The sequence below is a fragment of the Amblyomma mixtum genome, chromosome 2, assembly GCF_055824585.1.
Source record: "Amblyomma mixtum isolate Tamu chromosome 2, ASM5582458v1, whole genome shotgun sequence".
NCBI lineage: Eukaryota > Metazoa > Arthropoda > Arachnida > Ixodida > Ixodidae > Amblyomma > Amblyomma mixtum.
In genome coordinates, this window is record NC_143013.1 from 88,467,694 (window position 1) to 88,490,400 (window position 22,707).

At 47.9% G+C, this 22,707-nt stretch overlaps 2 protein-coding genes across 5 annotated transcripts in view; one reads left to right on the forward strand and one right to left on the reverse strand.

Annotated features, from left to right (window-relative positions):
• Positions 1–1,687: 1,687 nt before the first annotated feature.
• On the reverse strand, positions 1,688–3,457 carry LOC149360057 (beta-alanine transporter-like). Its single transcript, XM_089567771.1, has one exon. It carries the CDS (start codon positions 3,455–3,457, stop codon positions 1,688–1,690), a length of 1,770 nt encoding a protein of 589 aa, XP_089423897.1.
• A 14,819-nt stretch (positions 3,458–18,276) lies between these two features.
• LOC149360058 (uncharacterized) overlaps positions 18,277–22,707 on the forward strand; it is a 181,448-nt gene continuing 177,017 nt past the window's right edge. For all 4 annotated transcript variants that reach the window (XR_016288823.1, XM_089572158.1, XM_089572159.1 and 1 more), the window contains exons 1-2: positions 18,277–18,417; positions 20,288–20,533. Coding sequence is in view for 3 of the 4 variants with exons in the window: in XM_089572159.1 (XP_089428285.1) it covers positions 20,431–20,533 (103 nt within the window). In the remaining variant the exon portion in view is untranslated. The remainder of the gene's footprint in view (positions 18,418–20,287; positions 20,534–22,707) is intronic.

Below are 22,707 nucleotides of genomic sequence, written 5' to 3' on the forward strand. Positions count from 1 at the left end.
GGTAGACAGCCAGCTTCATGAAGTGTGACTGGCTGCGAAGCAAGCAGGCAACACGTCGCCAGGGACAGGAACGCCTGGGGTGCGAAGAACAGATGCGTGTTAGCCATGCTGGCGCAATGGCTGCTCCCTTGCCCACTCAACGTAACGACTTGTCCTGGAGTGCCCACATCACTAATATTATCTCATCTGCTAATAGAACACTAGGTTTTTTACGACGTCATCTCCGCCATGCCCCCGATCATGTAAAATTATTAGCATACAAAACACTTGTCAGAACAAAATTAGAATATGCCTCACCTATTTGGAGCCCGCATCATGCTTACCTTATCAACGCACTTGAAGCAGTACAAAACAGAGCAGCCAGATTCATTCATTCTTCATATTCCTACGACATCAGTGTGTCAGGGTTGAAAGATAAATCCGGGTTATCACTCCTCTCAGTTCGCCGTCGCATCGCCAGCCTTTGCTTATTCTACAAATTCTACCACAGTTCACTTTCCTGCGCACCCTACATCGTCCCGCCAACCCGCATATCTCATCGCACTTCTCATCCTTTCCAAGTTTCTCGACCACGTTCCCGCACGGTTACTTTTGCAGCCTCATTTTTCCCCCGTACCATTGTGGACTGGAACGGCCTTCCCAGCGACATTGCAGCCATCATGTGCTCCGCGACCTTCGCTGATAATCTTCATGCTCATTTGTCATCGTGTTAACACTTGCCGCCAACGAATATTGTACCCACCCCTTATGTAATGCCCGTCACCGGGCCTTTAAGGAAAATAAATGAAATGAAATGAAATTACCACTTATGCCTATCACCCGGACTCGATTTAAAGGTGGCTACGAACTTCCGACAGCAGCCGCCTGTATCACCATTGACTATCTCGAACAACGTAAAACGCGCGCGACTACAACCACTCCCGATAAATCGGGTCACCTCTAGCATGGCAGACAAACTGACAAAGCCAGCCACAATTTTAAGCATAAACGTTCTCTTTCAGTCATGATAAAGACAGGTTAGAATTCATTTTCTCCAACCTAAAATTCAAAAAGTGTAACGACGGGAATTTCACATTCACAACAATAATACATCAACGGTCACTGGCTGCCTTCTGGGCAGAGCCTTGCTATTGTTGAGGCTTGCTTTCGATATACAAGCCTTGTGAAAGATCACGAAACACTGTGGCATCACATGATGTGCTACAGGTTCCCTTCGCAACTTCACTTAATACACGCTGGAGGTGGCAACAATGGCTATAAGTAGCACTCGAGCAAACCAAAGCTGGATCTACGTGCAGAAGGCAAACAGTGTACAGAAAACTTTCAAAGATGCAATGTCCGCGCATACAAGCCCCAGCATGCGGTTAATCGTTCGCCAGCGACATATCCATGGTCAGAGTCTAGATGTGCTGCGTGCAGGTGGTGGGTTCTTTTATAAAAGTTCAGCTACTCAAAGTTCTGGTGCATTATATCCTGGAGTTTAAAGCGGTTCGTGTCAGGAATCAAGGTAGCTAGAAAATTGTGTGAACTTCGGCGAAATAAAAAACAATAACGCCCTTTTGTCATAGTCCATGCTCCGCAACGACTTGTTCGCGTTTCAACATATTTAACAAAATACGCCAGGAAACCAACCAGCGAGACAGCGGATCAGTGCTGGGTAGAAGCATACTCTGCAGTCCGTTTTGTGCTACAGGCCAGTCGGTATCGGGGAACGTGAGCGCCGCAATGAGTTCCGTCTTGATGGAGGCTTGACTGGGCTTCGTGTCGTCGAGCGCGACTTGCGCACCGGTGGTTGCGGCACCGCCGTCGAAGATTGCTGCACAACTTGCCTCAAGTCCTGGCCTGTCACGTCCGTATCAGGTTTCACTCCGGCGGGAGGGCGCCGTCGCTTCCAGTCGGCCTCGTTAGGGAGCAACTTGACAATGAGTGCGAAGAGTGCCATCGCAACGGCTGTGACGGTCAGTTGCAGTTCAACGCGACGGCCGACAAGAACGAGCGGGCTCAGCCGACCCAGAATGACACCCAGGCGACTCCACGCAAGCCCACCACCGATTGCCATGCAATGCACCGCAACAGGATAGCAAAACATTGCTGGAGCGAAGAACATCATTACAGCGACGTTTCCTGCCGCATGCGCCACTAACGTCAGAGAGTCGCGCAGGTGTGCCACGTCTATCGTGAAGATGTTGGCCATAAGCGCCGATGACAAGCTGAACGCAATCGCCGAGACGACCAGGACAAACTTGAAGCCGACGTAGGGAACGCAAAATGCGGCAAGGACGCCAGCGACGACTGATAGAACCATGGACATGACGCTTGCGATGTCACTCAATGGGACATCGTTGGAGACGACAGTGGTGAAGGAGTAGGCCAGTGCCATCCACCCGTAAGCCAACAGCACAGTGCGAGTCCGAAATTGCTTGGAGCAGAAGACGAGGACTCCTGTTTGCTGCTGGGCGCAGTCACCACTGCTGGCCAAGAGGAGGCACACGAAAGATTCGTGGCAGCTATCGGTGCATGCTCTGTTCACCTTTGCCGCGCGCAACGCGGCGCGCTGGGCTTTCTTAACGTCGCCGTGTGCCAAAAGCCAGGTCATTGGCTCATCGACGGTGTAGTACAACAGCATCAGAAGGCTCGTTGGCACCATGAGCCCGAGTTGGACCGCTGACCAACCACTCCCGGCTAGCGTGACAGCCGTGAAGGTAGAGGAAACTAGCAGCAAGGAAAACATCCAGGCTCCTACATTGTACGCCGGGATTTTCTCCACAGGTGACACTTCGTACACAAGCGACAGCAGCGGAGGCACCAGGGCGCTAGTCGATATCGATACGATGGCGCGCACAGCCACGAAGGTCGGGAAGTTAATGGGCAGGTTGATGGCACCGCCGGCTGCTAGAACCACTGGCACGGCGATGAAGATGACGGGCTTTCTACCGACGCGGTCCGCTAGCGCACCAAGCAGAGGTAGCGATACCATGGCGGAGGCCGAGTAGATCACCTTGGCGAGGTCGATGAGCCATCGCCTGTCACACACGAGGTTCCATTCGCTGACGATGTTGTGGCCGTACGTCCGGTGGTCGTACTCCCACGAAGTGCAAGGAACCACGCGAGCCATGCTCCCGCCATCCGGCGGATCACGTACAGTGCAGTGACTGTGTTGTCCGTTCTCGTCCTGCGGTATGGCCATGCGCTTCCAGTTGGCCACGCTAACGTTCGTGAAGTTGGGTGGTCGGCGGCACCAATGGTCCATGGCGACAGCGGTCAGCCTGAAACTCTCGTCGTGGAGCAGAAAGACTCCGCCTGTGAGACTGAGGCTCAACAGGGCAAGAAGCTGGAAGGCGCCTACGCCGTAGGGTGGTTCCACGCGGTCTGAGCCCCTCAATGAACCTTCGGTCTTTGTCAGTCCAAGAGAAGACGTCGGAAGGCTAGCGGGAGAAGCTTCCGGCAGATCGGCCATTCTTCTTCCTCATCTTCTTACATCGTTCGGCTGCAAGGGTGTCTACACCAATGTTACTAAACTAGATCTAGTTTACGTTGGTGCGTACAGTATGACGAATAAACTAAACACGGATCAGCAAAAAACCAAGCACCTGGGAGTATCGTCAGAAAAACAAGCGCGAGCATGCTCAGCATCACGAACAAGCAGTTGAAGGGTATATGCTTGGACTTGTTGGTTCATATTTGAAAGGTAAAAACGTAGCGCAAAGAAACAAGCAGTTGAACTGGTGTCCTCGGGGAATATCGGAAAAAAATAAATTGTGTTAATTGATTTATTGTGCATGAATCTTTCGTGCTGCATGCAGGACAGAAATTATATTGTTCTGTGTTTTTTTTTTCACAACAAAGCTAATATACAGCGCGCTGCATCTAATCTCAGCCAAGGCCTTTAAAAAGCGTTACATCGCGCAGCTATGGGTTACGCCCTACAAAATATTGTTTGCAGTCGGGTGCCTCTCCACAGAGTATTTTATTGCGAAAGCAATACTACGCTCATGAACGGCCTTTCGCGTAGCGGCGGCCGGTAGCCACTTTTGACCTTTATAATGACCTCTGACGTCATACCAAAGTGAGAGATGGGCTACTAAGTCGAGTCGTCGAGCAGCGGCGGCCTGTAGCCACGCTTACCATTAGGATGACCTCTGACGTCGTGCCATGCCTAGTGACGTCATAGCGTGACGTCATACAAGGGTGAGAGATGGGCTACCAAGTCGAATCGTCGCGCAGCGGCGGCCGGTAGCCAGGCGTGACCTGTAGACGCGGCGCACTGCGTTCCTTCTTTAGACGCGGCGCGCCGCGTTCCTTCCGTTAGAGGTGCTGCGCTCGCTTTCGCAACCTATCAGGCTTAACCGTTCGCGGAGGTGAAACCGCAAAAGCACTCGTGTGCTCTGCGTTGTCAGTGCCCGTTAAAGATCCCCAGGTGGCTGAAATTATTCTGGAGCCCTCCACTACGGACCCTCTGTCTAGTTTTCTTCTTTCAATCCCGCCTACCTCCCTTCCTTACGGCGCGGTTCGAGTGTCCACCGAGATGTGAGACAATTACTGCGCTGTTTCATTTCCTCCGAAACCAATACATATGCAGCGTATAGTTAGTTGTAAAGGCGGTCCTGAAACAAAAATTGGTCCTTGAGGAAAGGAAATAGCGCACATTAATATTTGCTTCCAGATTTAACCATCCTGGATGTCTCTGTCCATGCAGTAGGTCAAGTAGAGCACTTGGGATCCTGACAACTTGATGTTTGGACGGCCTAGACGATCCTTACGTGCAAAAAAAAACTTGCAGTTACCTTTACTGACTTGCAGAGCAGCAGTCCCGTGCAACGCAGCGGTGCTGTGCAGTTGTGACAACTGTTTCTAAAATTGCGCCTTTTTTCGTTTCGCCGAAGCGCGGTTGTATGTAGTAACCTCGACGTTGCAGTTCATCTGTACGTCGTTGAATACCAACCGTCCACAATTACCCCAGTATTCTGATGTCCCCAGCCGACCGACGGAGGGGTCAGTCCTTGCCGGCTTACCTTGTTGGCACCGCTCCCCGAAGGAGAGGAGATAGAAGGGGAGGGGAGAGAACGAGGAGAGTAGGTTGTCGAGGAGAATTAAGGTATGCCAGCAAGGACTGAGCCGAGTTTTCTATTAGGTGATCCATTCACCTCGGGCTAACTATAGGCAGCACTGGACCGAACATAGGTATAAAAAAAATACGCGGTGTTTTTTAAATTCGAAAACACTGCAGACCCACCATTTCAACATTTCTGGCTCTTTTCGCACTGCGTAATAATCAAGGAACACGAACTTGCCTAATTAATACCGCCGCCGCGGTGGCTCAGCGGTTATGGTGCTCGGCTGCTGACCCGAAAGACGCGGGTTCGATCCCGGCCGCGGCGGCTAGAATTTCTTTGGAGGAGAAATTCTAGAGGCCCGTGTACTGTGCGATGTCAGTGCACGTTAAAAAACCCCAGGTGGTCGAAATTTCCGGAGCCCTTCACTACGGCGTCTCTCATAGCCTTAGTCGCTTTGGGACGTTAAACCCCATGAACCAACCAACCTTGCCTAATTAATCACACTTACGACCTCCACATATTCGTGAACTTGGCTCGCACACCGCTCTGTGCCTTCTATTCGGGCAGTCGCGTCGGTCTCTTTTTCCCGCATTTGGAATGAGTTTGCGCAAGCCCTAGCCTTGTGGCGTCGTTTCTGTGGCATCCACGTCTGTCACGCAATCTGCCGTAGCTGCGTCCGTGGCCACAGACGTCGAGTCGCATTGAACAGATGATGACGCCGCAAGTTGCGGCTCGGCACAGGCTCCAATGCTATGAACTTCTTCCGTTAGGCCAACCATGTCTGAAGGCGCAGCTCCTTGGATCGTGACCTGCACGTGTAAGCACAAGTACGCGCACACGCCCGTGAAAGTACTTGCAAACGCCACCTCATAGCGATAGCAAGGCAAACATCTCGATTGCTATCACAGTTTCACACCACGATTTTAGCACCTTCTCCCGGCTGTAGTGACCGCAGCAGCTGTTGTTGTTGTTGTTGTCCTCTAGATAATGACGCGTACCCACTGCGGGGGATTGGCCAAGACACAGGCGGCAACTGATAGGTGCACAAAATGTTAAACAAAAAAATAATGATGGGGCTATTATGGGCCGCTAGCCACGGGCAACTGTTTTCTTTTTTTTTTCACTGCAGCACAAAGATTTCAAAGCTGTCACTGCCCAGCAGGTGACCATGAAACTTCGCAAGATGAAAAATTCATCGCTCGTTGCAAAGAAAGACAGTCGTAATGTACTGCAGTTGTACCTGCCGCGCTTATTGTTACAGTGATGCATTGCTAACAAAATCTGAAAAATAAAAAATAAGCAAGTTATGCTAGTGGATAGATATTGTTACGAGCAAATACTATTTACATTTATTCGCAAGCGTTAGGGGTTAGAATGAATAGTTCCTAGCAGGGAGCACCAACGCGAACAGGGAGCTACACCTCTTCTACTTCGTTTGTCCCTTTCACGGGGGAGACCATTTCGTCTTCCACTTCCATTTCGTCGTGACATGACCCCCGACGGCACGAACGCTGTCCCGGCGTTAGGCCGATGTTAGAGGAGCGGCGTGGTAGGGCTTGAGGCGCATAACGTGAAAAAAATCGGTAGGTGGTCCACATGACGAGCATGCAGGCGTATGAAAACCAACTTCATACGTGACGTCGGTGACCTGACGCGCAACGCGATAAGGCGCATGGTAGGGGGACGAAAGTTTCTCAGAGAGACCGACGCGGCGGGAAGGCGACCAGACAAGAAAGAGCGACCCCGGTGCGTAGGTGACGTGGCGATGGCGATTATCGTGCATAGACTTCTATGCTTGCTGGGACGACTACACAAGTGGCAACAGAAACTATGACCGTCATCATTTTTTCTAACCGCCTCGCGATAAAAGCGAATTTAAAAGGTGGGAGCAAATGTTGCATCGCAAGGACAGACGGCTCCTACGAGTCTAAGATATGTGAGCGTCATTTTGAGCATGAAGATATTATCAAGGACTACAAGCACGTTGTGAACGGGCAAGAGGTCCAAATTCCCGCGGGAACTGGGCGCTAGTGACCGGTGCCGTCCCTCGACTCTTTCCCGACCTTCCAGACCGATTCTCAAAGCCAAAAATTGTGAAATGCAGGCGAAAGTCACCAAGAACGTGTGCTGTCATGCAGAGTGATAAATGTGAAGATCCTTGCAGCGACAGTACGTCCTCGTCAGTCGAGCCTTGCGTAGAGGCAGTCGGCCCGAATGAGCTGATGCCTCTTTCCCGCTCGGCGGAAATCAGTAATACGTCGACTGCAATGACGATTGGTGACCTGGCGACTGCGACTCTACCATCTGCGGAGTGGCAACGTGAATCTCTACAGGGCGAAATAACTGCGAAGATGTGTGCAGTTTTCTACTGCAGAAAGCTAGCGGCAAGACGTCTAGTTATTCCCAAGGCTATTATGGAAGAAGATTGTATCTCCTTCGTGAGCGGCTACAACAAGCTGCACAAGCAGCTGTTCAAAACTGTAGCTTCAGTCACTGACCTGGAAAACATTCTGATGGAAACAGATGGCTGAAATATCTGTGCAGGAGTAAATACAAATCCTTATGAGCAGCGGGCGAAGTCGGAAGCTGTTCATCACAAACACTTATGTTTTTTTCAAAGCAGCTAATCTGTGCGCGTTGCTTGCGTTGGCGAAGACGAGACAGGTTCTAGCGATGAATAAAACGGCAGCACCTAAGAAGGGCCAGAAGCTGCAGAAGTTGAAGAGGAAAGCTTTTCGAGCAACTGCCGCCCGGGAGAAAAAAGCAGCGCTCTCAAAGGTTACAGATCAAGGAATTGAAAGAGCACTGGTTGATAACCCACCTTTGCAGTGCCTGACGTTCATGACATCATTAAAACAGCTGAAATCAAAGTCAGCATGTGGCATGCGCTACAATGCTAAGTGATTGTTAAACTGTTAATTTAATGCTGAGGATATCCAGCCCACGAGCTTACAGGCTTATTTATGACATGAAGATTATGCCTCTGCCTTCTATGAGTCGTCTAACTCAAGTCCTTAAAAGCATACCTTTCAAGTTTGGGTTCAATTCCAATTGTTTTGAAGCAACAGAAAAGCAGTTAGGTGGAAGAATGGGTGGCCAGGGATTTGGCACTATCATATTAGATGAAATAAAACTGCGCCAGCCATACAACTTCAGTAAGTCGACCTAAGATTGACGGCTCTGTCTATTACGGTGACATTTCAGAAGGAAGCACAGGGCTTGCCGACCATGCTCTTGTTCTTATGTTTGCGCCGGTGCTTGAAAACTGGGCGCAACCTATTGCGACCTTTGCCACGAAAGCATCTGCATCTGAAAAGAGCCTGGCGCAACTTGTGCTGAAAGCAGTTATCGAACTGCACAAGCATGAAGCGACTGTCATATCGGTGGTCAGCGATGGTGCTGGTAATAATCGTCCAATGCGGGAGCACATGGGTATCAGTGGCAACATAGCATCCCCTTGTCACAAGATTCAACATCCTTGTATACCTGAGGGGAAGTACAGTCTTTGTCAAAAGTAACCAGGCTGCATGGTTTTGCTTCTCAGTCGTATATATAAACTATTATGCCAGCCCTCAAGCTCTAAATCTCTGTATGGTAAGGAGAACCCCTCTCCTCACCTTCAAAGAACTTTTCAACCTTAGGGAAAGCCGTAAAGGCTCTACTATACAAGTGAGCAGCATGCAGCCTGGTTACTTTTGACAAAGACTGTACCTTCATATTATGTGTGACATTCCTCACGTCATCAAATGTGTGCGCAAAACATCTGAGATATGGCCAGGTATGCCCAAGTAACACACTTACATTAATAATACGTCAGGTGAAGTAGAGATACCAATTCTTTAGTTGAATGTTTTTTTCTTCGGAATGGTGCGCAAGACACTAGTACGTACATGAGTCATGACAGGGTATTCACCTAAGCCAGCTCAATAATATGTTGTTGTTTTTTCTCTCATGCTGTTCCCTGCCAGGAAGTCACTGCTAAAGTGATCCAGTTTTATGTTATCATGAGGCTGGCCTTTTTTTTTCAAGAAAATGAAATATGAAATGTTGGTAACTGCTCAAGTGCAGTCAGCGAAAATGAGAACACAACTGCTTTGAGCACCCATGAATGGAACGCTTTCTGCAGTAGGTGTTTTTTCTCTTTCCATGGAAACGTTTGACATTTATAATAAACTTCTACTCAAGAGACCGATAAATTGTTTTTTAAAATGGCGCAGTTCAACGAACACTGTGCGGCAAAAGAACTGTACAATAAAATACGTATTTAAACAAGCTTGTCTTGCCTTGTCCATATCAAGTTCAATTATTAGAACCTAATGAACACAAGAAACGGAAGATTCTTTCGCTGCACAGATTCGGCCCGACGTTGTATGATAGGGCGTTCAGAACAGAGATCAATAATTGGATGTTTAAAACAGTTTTGTCCTAAATTTTGATTGCTGCGAGGTGCTACAACCGCCAGAAAGAGCATATACAGGGTGTCCCAGCTAAAAGTAACCAAGCTTTTAAAAAAGACGAAGTGTCCTAGCCGCGTGAGACCAACTGAGGGTTGTTGCGTGTCGCGTGTCCTAGTCTGCGGTATTTTTTTTTATTGTGCAAACGTAATTAATTAGCAGAGACTGATTAGCTAACTTTTTAATTATTGCCTTTAGGAAGAAAGTGTCAATGCAGGAATTGTAGATCCCATAGAAAAATAACCGGTTGCGGTGTTTCCAGCCAAGTACCACTGATACAGCTTTTTTTATTTGCCTTAAAAGAAAGCCCGCGAAATACAAAAAGAACCACGTGATAAGGAAGCAGTTTCAGCGCTCCCAAACGACCGGTCAAGCAACGACATCTGCTTATGTTTGCAACGCTGCCCCGAACAGGGTTCGGCGTTTTGAGGTGGTGGCGAGATATGTGTCATGAAAAGTAAGTGGGCGCTGCTTTTCAAGGAAGTGAAGCGTGGCTCGCATGGAGCGCTTTTTCACGCGAAAACTCGCCTCGAGTGATAGGCATGTGGCCGTGCCGCCGAACTTGCACCGTCACGCGCTGAAGGAGCGGCCGCCCTAGCGCCCATGCGAGAGTTGCTGGCGTATATCTCGTAACCATCGCAAAACGCCGAACCCCGTTCGGGACAGCGTTGCAAAGATAAGCGAATGTCGTTGTTTGATCGGTCGTCTGGGGGCGCTGAAACTGCTTCCCTATCACGTGGTTCTTTTTGTATTTCGCGGGCTTTCTTTTAAGGCAAATAAAAGAAGCTGTATCAGTGGTGCTTGGTTGGAAACACCGCAACCGGTTATTTTTCTATGGGATCTACAATTCCTGCATTGACACGTTCTTCCTAAAGGCAATAATTAAAAAGTTAGCTAATCAGTCTTTGCTAATTAATTACGTTTGCACCATAAAAAAAAATACCGCAGACGAGGACACGCGACTGGCAACAACCCTCAGTTGGTCTCACGGGGCTAGGACACTTCATCTTTTTTAAAAGGTTGGTTACTTTTAGCTGGGACACCCTGTATATATTGACACGCACGAGAAGGTTGGGACGATAGACACCTAAAAGGCGAAGCGCGCCTCGTGCAGTGCCTCGTTGAGATATCCTTCGCCCCAACCCCAGTGGTTGTACCCTTGTGCCCTCCGAGCTGAACAGCTTTTCGCCACGTACCAACAGCAGTTATGCTATATTCTTCTTCGCTCACGTCGGTAAAAATTAATTTACCTGCAGGTATGGGCACAGCGGCAAACGTCTTTACGAGGGTGTAGCGGACGACAACGGCCGCGCAGCTCGTAGGCAATGCACGGGATGATCGCGTATCGAGTGGCATAGTCTGTGGCTACTACGACCCACCTATTTCCGGATTCCGAATTCGGGAATGGTCCAAGCAACGTTAAGCCCAAACTTCAACGACACGTCCTGGACGTACGCGCCCAGCGTCGGCGCTCTTGGCGTACGCCGGAACGGGCGTCGAAAAGAGGCATGCATCTCCATGTCCCTGGTGCTGGCTGGCTCCCCCTCTCGAGTCGAGGGAAAGAATTTCAAGCCCAGAAGAAAAGGGGTTGGGGGCGCTGAAAGGACGAATTAAACCGCGAAGAAAAGTTCGGGGAACAAGAAGGTATGAAGAAAAAATTCAGGGGGCACTTTGGCTCTCTAAAGTGCTGCAAGGCGAAAGCGTTTCCTGGCGCACTGCTTGTTTTTATTTAATTTATTTTTCATTTTATTTTTGCTCCTTTTCTTGTTTCTATAGTTTTTATTTTCATATCTTATTTTATTTTGTTTTTATTTTTGTTGTTTCTTTTTATTTTCCTTTTCCTGACTTTATTCCTTTTATTTTATTTATGAAACCTATGCATTCACTAGATGCGCCTTTATTCATGCTGCAAACTTGAGCCTTCGTGGCGGAGTGGTAGCGTCTCCTCTTCAAATGCCGAAGGCCCTGGTTCGATTCCCACCCTCGGCACAGTTCCTTTTTAAGCAGTGACGCCGAAAGGCGGACAAATCTGCCGACGCGTCTGTCGACACGGCTGCCGACGCGTCTGTCGACACGGCTGCCGACGCGGCTGCCGACGCGTCTGTCGACATTCCTGCCGACGCGTCTGCTAACGACAGTATGAGGCATTAAAGGCTTTCGGCTTAAGAGTCCCCGGGAGCCCCGCGGTCCTCCCATTGTTGTCAACCGGACCCCGCTTCCGACGCGTGCGCAAGCGCCCGTGCGCTGACGCCGATATCTAGCACGGGCAGATATCGGCGTCTCGCCGAGGTTCGCTGGCGTCTCCTGCAGTGCGCATGCGCAGACCGGTTCTGGCGTACGCCAAGAGCGCCGACGCTGAGCGCGTACGCCCAGGAAGGCAACGTTTTTAGAGGAAGGGCCCTTGGAGAAAACGGTTTCGTAGCTCCCATAGAGTTTCTTACTATTACCTAGAGGAAGCTGGCAAGCCGTCTATGGGAGTTTGCATGGAGACCCCACGTGACCACCTCAGCCACCATGGGCGCTCAAAGCATCATGGGGCGGTGAGCTACTTGTTGCGGAACTGCAACTTTTGGCCAAAAAGTAATAAAAAAATAAAGCTGTTTGATAACTACAAACGTCCTAACATTCAATATCTTGTCTAATGATTACAACAACCGAGCAGAAAAGCATTTAAGTGCAAAGTTTGCCTAAAATAAGAGATGACTAGCTTTCCTATTGGCCAAGTGATGAACACAAAAAAAACTAATATTTCGTAATTAACAGGCGCATTTTTAAAAGTAAATATGTTTTCAAAAAAAATGTTGTTGTTTAGATACATTAAGAGGTTTTTTAATGGCATTTCGGATGAGTAAAACCTTTTATTGGCGTCGTGTGTCGTCGCGTTTTCACTACTATGGCTTTTGCACACTGCGTTCGCGCGAAAGTCGTCTGCGCACAGACGAACTACGCTTTCGGCATGAAACGCCTTAGTACTGCCACTCTGTGTTCCCGAAAAACTACGACTGTGCCGCAACAAGTAGCTCACCGCCCCATGATGCTTTGAGCGTCCATGGTGGCTGAAGTGCAGCGCCGCCAGCTTTCCCTCTAGGTAGTAGTAAGAAACTCTATGGTAGCTCCCCACAGTCGCCGCTTGCTGGCGTCCGTATCGTGGGCCTCGCTGGAACTAACGGCGCTGCCGTCGCGCTTTTCTACACATCTGGCGCGTCGTCCGCTACACCCTCGTAAAGACGGGTCTGTGGTAGATCCGTCGAAACAATTGAACACCTCATACTCAAACGCGATAGTATAATGCCAGTATATTTCTAGGCCCTATAGTGATGGTATCCATCCGGATGTCGATACAGGCATTCTTTCCTCCATGATACAGGCACAGTCACTCTTCCTGAGGCCGTAGGGTTTAGAGATAATAATGTAAATAAATCTTCTTTGCAAGTCAGAAAAAAGCGATTGGAACATTGCTGGCTGATGAGCAGAGAGGTGACATAAGGTTAAGAAATCGTAGTGAAACCAAATGGCGAATCTTAATGACAATTTACAAAAGTTAAACCACTGATCTCCATTAGGTGGCTGGATGCCGCATTCCCGCTTCCCGAGACGAGCGCGAGTGAAGCCACCGGAAGTTGGACCGCTTGTCCCGGAAGTCGGGTGCCTGCCGTGTATTTCAATGCAAAAAGTCGCGTCTTTCGCCCTTTCGTTCTGAGTTTTTTGCGTTGTTCTCGTGTAATTTCTGCTGTTGTATGAAATAAACAAGCAAGCTGAACGCGAGAAATGTGAGCATTGTGTGCAGAACCCTGTAATTTCAGAGAAACAGAAGAAAACAGGCATGCATGTCTCACCATGCCGCGCCAAAGGGGTACGTGTATTAAACACTGTGTTCTTGTCTGATTCTTGCCTTCCGAGCGTGAAGGAGTAGTAGTGGAATGACGATGAGGCTAGGTCATCTTAAAACCGAATTTTCGTGTAGCCAAGAAAAGGCACAGCGCGATAGGAACGACTGACAAGAAAGACGAATGCTGCAGTGCGCGTGAGAAGCGCTGTTAGAAGTCAACTGCACCAAGCACCAGGAATAAAAGCCCATTCATGCTTAACTTGCTACAATACGAAACAGTACATGGCACGCTCATTCGAAAAAGCAGTACCATACCTTTTGGAGGCGCTAATGCGAACCAATCGAACACCATCGACACCTCACCAGATAGTAACCTGTAGCCCCCGCTCCGGTTCTGTCTAAACATAATTCGGTGAAATGGTCGCTGCAAGGTCAGCTGCCTGGTGAAGGTTTCCATCTATTCTTTCTTAAATGTATCCCCCACTGATGGCATAACTTGGCCTTGAGCGTGGGAACGTGCATCACAGTAAAGAGCAGTGTTGGCGACGGGACGACACAGAGCTGAGCAGACGAGGTCCCATACTTGCTGCGTGTAGCGACGTCCTGTCGTCTGCTAATGTCGTCCCATTGAGATGCAATGGGCCCTTATTTTTGAAACGCCATTCCCGAAGATTTCGCTGGTCTCCTCGCTCAGTTGACGGCGCAACAGGAAGGCATTGTCATGGAAAAAGACGTGAACGGCGAAAAGATGAAATGCTAAGTGGGAAAACAAAACTGGAACTGAAAAACCGTGCTGAGGTCTGATTTCATGCACTGCCAAAGGCTGACTTCCGGGACAAGGCCGCTTACTTCCGGTGGCTTCACTTTCGGGCGCCCGATGCGGCATCCAGCTCCCCTAGTGGAGATCAGTGAGTTAAACAAAACCATAGAGTTTCTTACTATTACCTAGAGGGAAAGCTGGCAGCCCGTCTATGGGAGTTTGCATGGCGACCCCTCGAGACCACTTCAGCCACCATGGGCGCTCAAAGCATCATGGGGCGGTGAGCTACTTGTTGCGGAACTGCAACTTTTGGCCAAAAAATAATAGAAAAATATAGCTTTTTGATAACTACAAATGTCCTAATATTCAATATCTTGTCTAATGATTGCAACAAACGAGCAGAAAAGCATTTAAGTGCAAAGTTTGCCCAAAATAAGAGACGACTCGCTCTCCTATTGGCCTAGTAATGAACACTATAAAAACTAATATTTCGTAAATAGCAGGCGCACTTTTAAAAGTAAATATGTTTTCAAAAAAGATGTTGTTGCTTAAATACTATAAAAGGTTTTTTAATGGCATTTCGGAAAAGTGAAACCTTTTATTGACGTCGTGTGTCGTCGCGTTTTCACTACTATGGGTTTTGCCCACTGCGTTCGCGTGAAAGTCGTCTGCGCACACTCGAACCATAGAGTTTCTTACTACTACCTAGAGGGAAAGCTGGCGGCGCTGCACTTCAGCCAACATGGACGCTCAAAGCATCATGGGGCGGTGAGCTACTTGTTGCGGCACAGTCGTAGTTTTTCGGGAACACAGAGTGGCAGTACTAAGGCGTTTCATTCCGAAAGCGTAGTCGTGTGTGCGCAGACGACTTTCGCGCGAACGCAGTGTGCAAAAGCCATAGTAGTGAAGACGCGACGACACACGACGCCAATAAAAGGTTTTACTCTTCCGAAATGCCATTAAAAAACCTCTTAAAGTATCTAAACAACAACATTTTTTCTGAAAACATATTTACTTTTAAAAGTGCGCCTGTTAATTACGAAATATTAGTTTTTTTAGTGTTCATTACTTGGCCAATAGGAAAGCTAGTCATGTCTTATTTTAGGCAAACTTTGCACTTAAATGCTTTTCTGCTCGTTTGTTGCAATCATTAGACAAGATATTGAATGTTAGGACGTTTGTAGCTATCAAACAGCTTTATTTTTTTATTATTTTTTGGCCAAAAGTTACAGTTCCGCAACAAGTAGCTCACCGCCCCATGATGCTTTGAGCGCCCATGGTGGCTGAGGTGGTCACGTGGGGTCTCCATGCAAACTCCCATAGACGGCTTGCCAGCTTTCCCTCTAGGTAATAGTAAGAAACTCTATGACTCGAACAGCGTTTTTATCATAGAGTTTCTTACTATTACCTAGAGGGAAAGCTGGCGGCGCTGCACTTCAGCCACCATGGACGCCCAAAGCATCATGGGGCGGTGAGCTACTTGTTGCGGCACAGTCGTAATTTTTTGGGAGCATGGAGTGGCACTACTAAGACGTTTCATTCTGAAAACGCTGTTCGTGTGTGCGCAGACGACTTTCGCACGAACGCAGTGGGCAAAACTCATAGTAGTGAAACCGCGACGACACACGACGCCAATAGAAGGTTTAACTTTTCCGAAATGCCATTAAAAAACCTCTTATAGCATTTAAGCAACAACATATTTTTTGAAAACATATTTACTTTTAAAAGTGCGCCTGTTAATTACGAAATATTAGTTTTTATAGTGTTCACTGCTTGGCCAATAGGAGAGCGAGTCGTCTCTTATTTTGGGCAAACTTTGCACTTAAGTGCTTTTCTGCTCGTTTGTTGAATCATTAGACAAGATGTTGAATGTTAGGACGTTTGTAGTTATCAAACAGCTTTATTTTTCTATTATTTTTTGGCCAAAAGTTGCAGTTCCGCAACAAGTAGCTCACCGCCCCATGATGCTTTGAGCGCCCATGGTGGCTGAGGTCAACGTTTATAGATAAAGACAGTTGGAAAACTCTCTCCGGGTATGCGGCCCCTTTCTGTCGCCGATTTCATCTCAAAGAGATGCGAGCGCCATCTCTTGGGTGGTGGGAGTACCGCGTTTGTTTTTTATGGCCTCCGTGACCAGCTCGAGCATCTAACAACGCGCTTAATCTCAGAGGCCACGATTTCTGAGGTGGCTGAGGTGGTCACGTGGGGTCTCCATGCAAACTCCCATAGAGGGGTCGCCAGCTTTCCCTCTAGGTAATAGTAAGAAACTCTATGGTTTTTATAGCGCCTAGAATATTCTAGGCACTATAGACAAGCGTCAGGCCGTGACGTCACGGAGATGCGGCGGCGCTGGAGTCAGCAGTGACTTTCGTTGTGTAGGCAAAAGCCGGTACCGTGTGCCTTGGGTATGCCACGCTTGAGCGTTTTTGAACGTATTTTGCAATATTCCGGCGAGTTGTGGTGCGGGTGGTTGAACCGCAATGCTGAAGAAAGGCAGCGGCACATGTTTCCGCAAGTTTATCGCATTTAGATATGGGCCAAAGCGATGCGCAGCGGCCGTGGAGCGGGGAAAGTTCGGCGACGAATCGGCTGCGCGGCTAGTATTGCATTTCTGCATCGAACTATGATAGTTTGCGTCTCTTAATCCGCATATTTGCTTTCAGTCGCGCGGCGAACAGTGCAAGAATCACCGTCTGCAGCTTGTTCGCGTTCTGTCGGGCTCTCATTATGAGAAGTCTGGACTCGACATTCCATGTGGGTGTGACCGTAAATTGAACACGGGACCGTTTTCAGGCGACAATCACCCGAACTACGTCCCGGGCATCTCTTCGCGCTAAAAAAAAAAAAAAACAGCTGCTGCCAGTCGCCTTCAGCATTCATCGGCCACTAAGCGCGAGTTTGAAGCAGCACTGTAGTCCGGCAGTAGGAATATACGGCGCGTAGTTTTTTCTCTATTTTCGCTTCAACGAGCTTCAACTTGTACGTTTTTTCACCACCTATCTTAGAAAACGATTAAACGACGCTAAGGTATCGGCAAAATCATGCAGTGTTATTTCCCATTTTACCTGAATTTTACAATTACTGGTCAATCAGAACCTGGCGAAAACAGCAAATACCGTACCAAAAACCAGTTATCAAGCAGAATAAGGCCTGCAATCAGAATGACTTAAAATATTTAGCTCTGCAAAGCAAACGTAACTTTGTTGTAGCTCGGTAAACTATCCATTCGCCTGTGCACCTCTCTAAAGCCAAGCGAATAAAAAAACATTTTTTCAGACATTACCAGTGAAAATCGCATTTGCATGACTCGTTTACAGTAACTGCATGGCTTCAGTGTCCAGTAGTGTTCGGCGTTCCCCGCACTGAAGTGGCTGGACGAAAGCATGCACATCACAAAGGTTCGTCATGGGAAACAGCTGCCTCGCGTCGTGCTTCCCGTCGTCCTTCTTCTTGCACTTAGCGATCGGGTATGCTGCATCGCCCCAAATGTTGAGTCTGCAGACCTGTATACCTCGTGCTTTCTCGGTTTCATTTAATAAGTCCACCTAGTCGACCGCCGTAGCCGCGCCGTTGCTGCCAAACATATGAGCGCAGAAGGAAGCCTATGCAGCGCTTCGCCAGATAATTCCGTCTGGCGAACAGGTCGAAAAAGTGCTGAACTGCTCTCCGGTCACCAACAGAAATGTTTCTAACCACAAGCGACGCGCACGCTTTGAAATATGCGCGCACGCTAGTTGGTTTCGAAGGCCGCATAGCTTGGCGCGGTGTAGGCATGCTACGTTTTTGCCTACACCCCGCGTCGCTGCCGACCGCAGCGCCACCTTTGTTTACAAACATGACGCTTGTCTATAGCGTTTTCGGAATGAAACGTCTCAGTAGTGCCACTCCGTGTTCTCAAAAAACTACGACTGTGCCGCAACAAGTAGCTCACCGCCCCATGATGCTTTGGGCGTCCATGGTGGCTGAAGTGCAGTGCCGCCAGCTTTCCCTCTAGGTAATAGTAAGAAACTCTATGAACAAAACAAAAGGAAAAAGGCCGGGCATGGTGGCAATTGCCACCACCCAATCTCAAAGAAGAAGCTCCATCTTCATTCATCTATCTATTCATCCACCCGTCTAACGGTTTGCTCTATGCATCCATCCATCCATAGAGAAAAGAATCTTCCTTCCTCTACTCCATGCAAGTTCGATTTGTTTGGTAGGCACTTCGGCATAACTTCGGCACGTGTTTTGTCATATGGCTTATGTTGTGATGACGTTCATGCTGCTCTTCTCTATGTTGCGTTTAAATACAAGAGAACGTTAAGCGTACAGGAACAGGTATTTATTAGTTACTTTTTGCTTCCAACTACGTGATGTTATTGTGCTCCAAGCTTCGCTCTGCTTGACAAGTTAGTGAAATCAGCGCCTGAGGAGGCGCTGGTGAAACGCGCTCAACTTTTTTACGGACAGAAACGGAATGAAGACGCAACGCAGAGCATGTTTTCTTTCCATTTTCGTTCCGTTTCTCGCCGTAAAAAGCTTAGCGTGTTACATCATAATGAATAACCAACTATGCCCCATTCTCCCATTTTTATTAGTTGTATTGGAAGCATGCTTGCCTTTGTTTCGTTTGTTGTACCTTGGTTGTTCGCGTTCATCGAGATTCGGCGTGCAACCGAACCCGTGCTCATGAGCATTACCACGCTTATGCACACGTAAGATTGCCACGGGGCCATCGAGGTAGGCTAGTTGCACAAACATTTCCGTCATGTATGACTGCTCTCTGTGTTGTGCTGCCGTTTTCATTTTATTGTCTCCTGGTTAGCTCTTCCGGCGGTTATTTTATGTGCGCAAAAAAGAAAAAGTGATTAGCTGGAGCCGACGCATTGTGAGCAAAAAAAAGTACAAAAAATTCTTTAGTGTTAGAACCTCCTACTCGCCCCAAGGCTTTCAGGCTTTCAAGGCCTGAACAGAAATAAGGCTTCAGCGGCTCAGTGGCTAACAACAGGCTTGAAACGCTCACACCCTCCAGGCATGCACAACGGCGATACAACAGGAAGGGCAGCGTTTAAAAGCGCTGTCGCAATGATGACAGCTGGCATTCGCATCAATGAAAAAAGGACGCTGACATAGGGAAAGTAGGCGAAGGTGTTCCATGTGATGTGCCGAGAAATGCCACTGCCGCACCTGACATGCCCGCACTGACAGTGGATACTTCAGGTGTCACTCCTGTAAGGCTTTTCATGTTGTGAAGCTGATCACGACCTGCGAAATTTCTGGACAGTGTTGTGATAACTCGTTTACATAGGCATAGGCTGTTATCTTGCCTTTGTGCAGGTGCACACAGAAAATTTCACATAATGCAATCCGCAAAGTCCACGCATGTAGCCACAATCTGAATACACTGAAGCACTTCCTCGTTCAAAGTCTTGCGCCACACTATTGGCAGTGAGAAAACTTGGCTTTTTCGTCGCCTTCGTGTTTTGGAATTATCAATGGGCACCAGTACATTCTTGCTGTTTGAAAACTTGATATTACAGTGAAAATTAGTTATCACCTCACACACAGTCTTGGCAAAACAGCATATTATGCTGAATGTGTACTGAATGGCTGGTGGCCAGTTTGAAAATATTTACCTGTCCTGTTCCTCTAGTTTGTTGCCAGTGCATATTGTGAGAAATGCCTGAATGTTAGTCTGCACGAAGGGTACTCAGTTGTTATAATATTGAGATGTTCAGGACGACCAAGAGGTGGCATCTTAAATCCTGTGCACCAACATCACATCCGGTGCCCATTGCATGCCAGTCAGCCATGCTGCTGAACCACTGCCACCTCTCCGCTTCTAGCTTACCGCTGGTGTGGAAGCATTTGTCAGCTCGCGTCGTTTTTGTCTACGTCTCTCCACAGCTTCAGTATGATTTTGTGCACTGTAGTTGGCTGCTAAAACCAAAGCGACAGATCAAGGAGAAACAAGAAGCCAACGGACACAAATTTCTACCGAGAATCATAGCTGTCAAGCGCGAGCGTTCAAAGACGTTTAGTGCAAATCGGCGCGCATTGTGGCTGTCACGAATTAAGCAAGCCGATTTGGACCCGGACAACCCCAACTTACGTGTGTGCGGAGCGCACTTTATCACGGCTTGTGCTGTGAACTAAATGTTAGTGAAAACGTGTGAAGCAAGGACTAAACCCTGATTTTGATTTGCAGGGGCGCCAGCAGATTTCTTTGACAACACGAACCCAGACTGGGCCCCGTCATTGCATCTCAGCTACAGCACTAGGCGAGTCGGCTCAGATCACCATGAGCGCAGCCAGCAACGACAGCAATGAAAATGACGTGCCAAGACCGAGATGACCGGGTCAGAAGAGCTGTGCGGCGTCGCCGCACCCGTGCCCGATGTTCCCCCATCGCCACAGCAGGCTGAGGAGGTCAACGCCGGAGAAGAAGAAACAGGTGAGTCGGCCTTGCACCATGCCTTAATAGCATTACCTTGAGAAATAATTACGCGGTCGTCCTGCAGTCCAGCCATTAACCCCCTGAACAGTTTCAGGCCTGCGCGTTACGTGACGCGACTTCAACGACGTCACTGCGCGCTGGCTGAGGGCCGCGAGCGATTGCCGCGCGCTTGCCTTGCGGGAACTGATGCCACAGACAGGCTCGTCGACCGGGTCCACGCGATTTATCCACGGGTCCATGCGAATTATTTAGAAATAATCAAGTTTACGAGCATATTATACAAATTTATTTATCACAGCAGACTCTGTCTGTATGCATATTTACAGATACTATTTACAACTACACATCGTTCGCGGCCAAAATACATGATAGACAGAAAACGATATTGCGCTGTAGTAGATGGATGTTGCCTTTTATACTGCATGCTATAAAGTCGTAAACAACTGACAGCCGAAACAAGTTCTTGCACCGATAAGAGGTACACACAGTTACAATACCAAAAACAGTCATCTGTATATTGAAGTAGGCCCTGTGGCACGGTACGAGTCTCAGATGAGTGAGAGAAAGCAGAACATAGCACATTGCAATGCCAAGAGTTAGAAAACGAAAACCATACTCGCATCTTAACTGTAGGTTAGACGAAAATATTATTTCATCCATTTTTCAGAGTAGGTGGCCTCACTTCAGTGGCATAAAACACAATATATTACTTTATAGAGTCAGACACGTGAAGAAATCACAGTACATTAAACACACTTGTGACTAAACTGTGGTCTAGGTTATAATAAATAAGTGACACAAAGAACCACTTATTTCACTGCTGCGGGTAGAGGAATGCACAAGGAATCCAATGCACAAACTGCATTGCATAATAATATAGACACTAATACAATAATACATAATAGACACTGCAACAATAATACAATAATGGACGCTGCACAAGAAAAGCACATACAGGCAAAGGGTGTGACAAATAAGTCACTCACCTACCACAGCAGGCACTGTCTGAGATTCAGCTCAGTAAGAAAAAAAAAACATTGCACTTACTTGCCAAAATACTTTAAAATTTCAGATTAAAAACAAAGAACTGTCATTCAAACTCTGGGCTAGAAAGCATGCATGACGCAAACAAAACAAGGCTCATTGCACTACAACAGGCAGAAGTTCGCCAAAGAAATCACATGAGGAAACTGCAATAAAATACCTGCAGTGCAATTTAAAATAATTAAATGTGCGGTGTACAAGTTATGCAAAATTACTTTTCAAGAAAGATTTGGGCTTTTCTGATTTTTGCCTTCTGTTCTTTTATAATATGAAGTTGATCATTCCTTTGTTAGCATAAGTTGTTAAGCAATATGTTTGCTGCACAGTTTGCAACAAGTGTGACTAGGAGCTTGTAGGCATGCCCATTTTCACATGTACCTATGTCCTCAAGCCTCGGTACAGAGTTGAGCATCAGTTGCCGAACGACATTCCTTTGGTTGGGCCCATGGAGAAATTGTGTGCAGGTACTTTGTGTCACAAGCTTTGTAACTACAATCTCCGTGTACATGACTATTGTAATCACAAGGGCAGAGGGAAATTCGAGTCCACCTCTGTCCAGTTGTGTGATTAAGGAATGGGTGTCTTCTTCCATTTTCGTCTCACTTCCGGTGACAACCAAGTGTCCTCGGCAACTTTCACACTTTAAAACTTTCATTCTAGCATGCGCATAATACCCGCCAACATAACCAATACCGTATTTGCTCGAATCTAAGCCGGCCGCGATTGCAAGCCGAACCCCAAAACTTGCGACCCGAAAAAAAAAAGAACTCAAATGCAAGCCGGCAGAAAGAGACCATTCTGAACAAGAAAGACATTTATTCAAATGAAAGCTGGCTGTGCTCTTCACGAGACCGACTGATCACTCGTCGTCGTCTTCATCGCTGGAGATTTCTTTGTCACTGTCTTCATCCCACACAGCGCGCTGTCCTCGGTACCATCCAGCGCGCTTGAGATGCTGCATTTACGGAATGACCACACAATCATCTCTGCGGGAATATCTTCCCACGCTGCTGCAACCCATTTGGCCACTTGACTGAGTGATGCGCATTTAATGTGACCTGTTGGAGTGAGCTCGTGACCTTGTTCAGTCAGCCAATCAGTGTAATACTTGCGCACTCTAGATTTAA

What these genes read in the sequence shown, in the direction of transcription:
- LOC149360057 (XM_089567771.1), bottom strand. Translation starts at nt 3,457, where the DNA reads ATGGCCGATCTGCCGGAAGCTTCTCCCGCTAGCCTTCCGACGTCTTCT.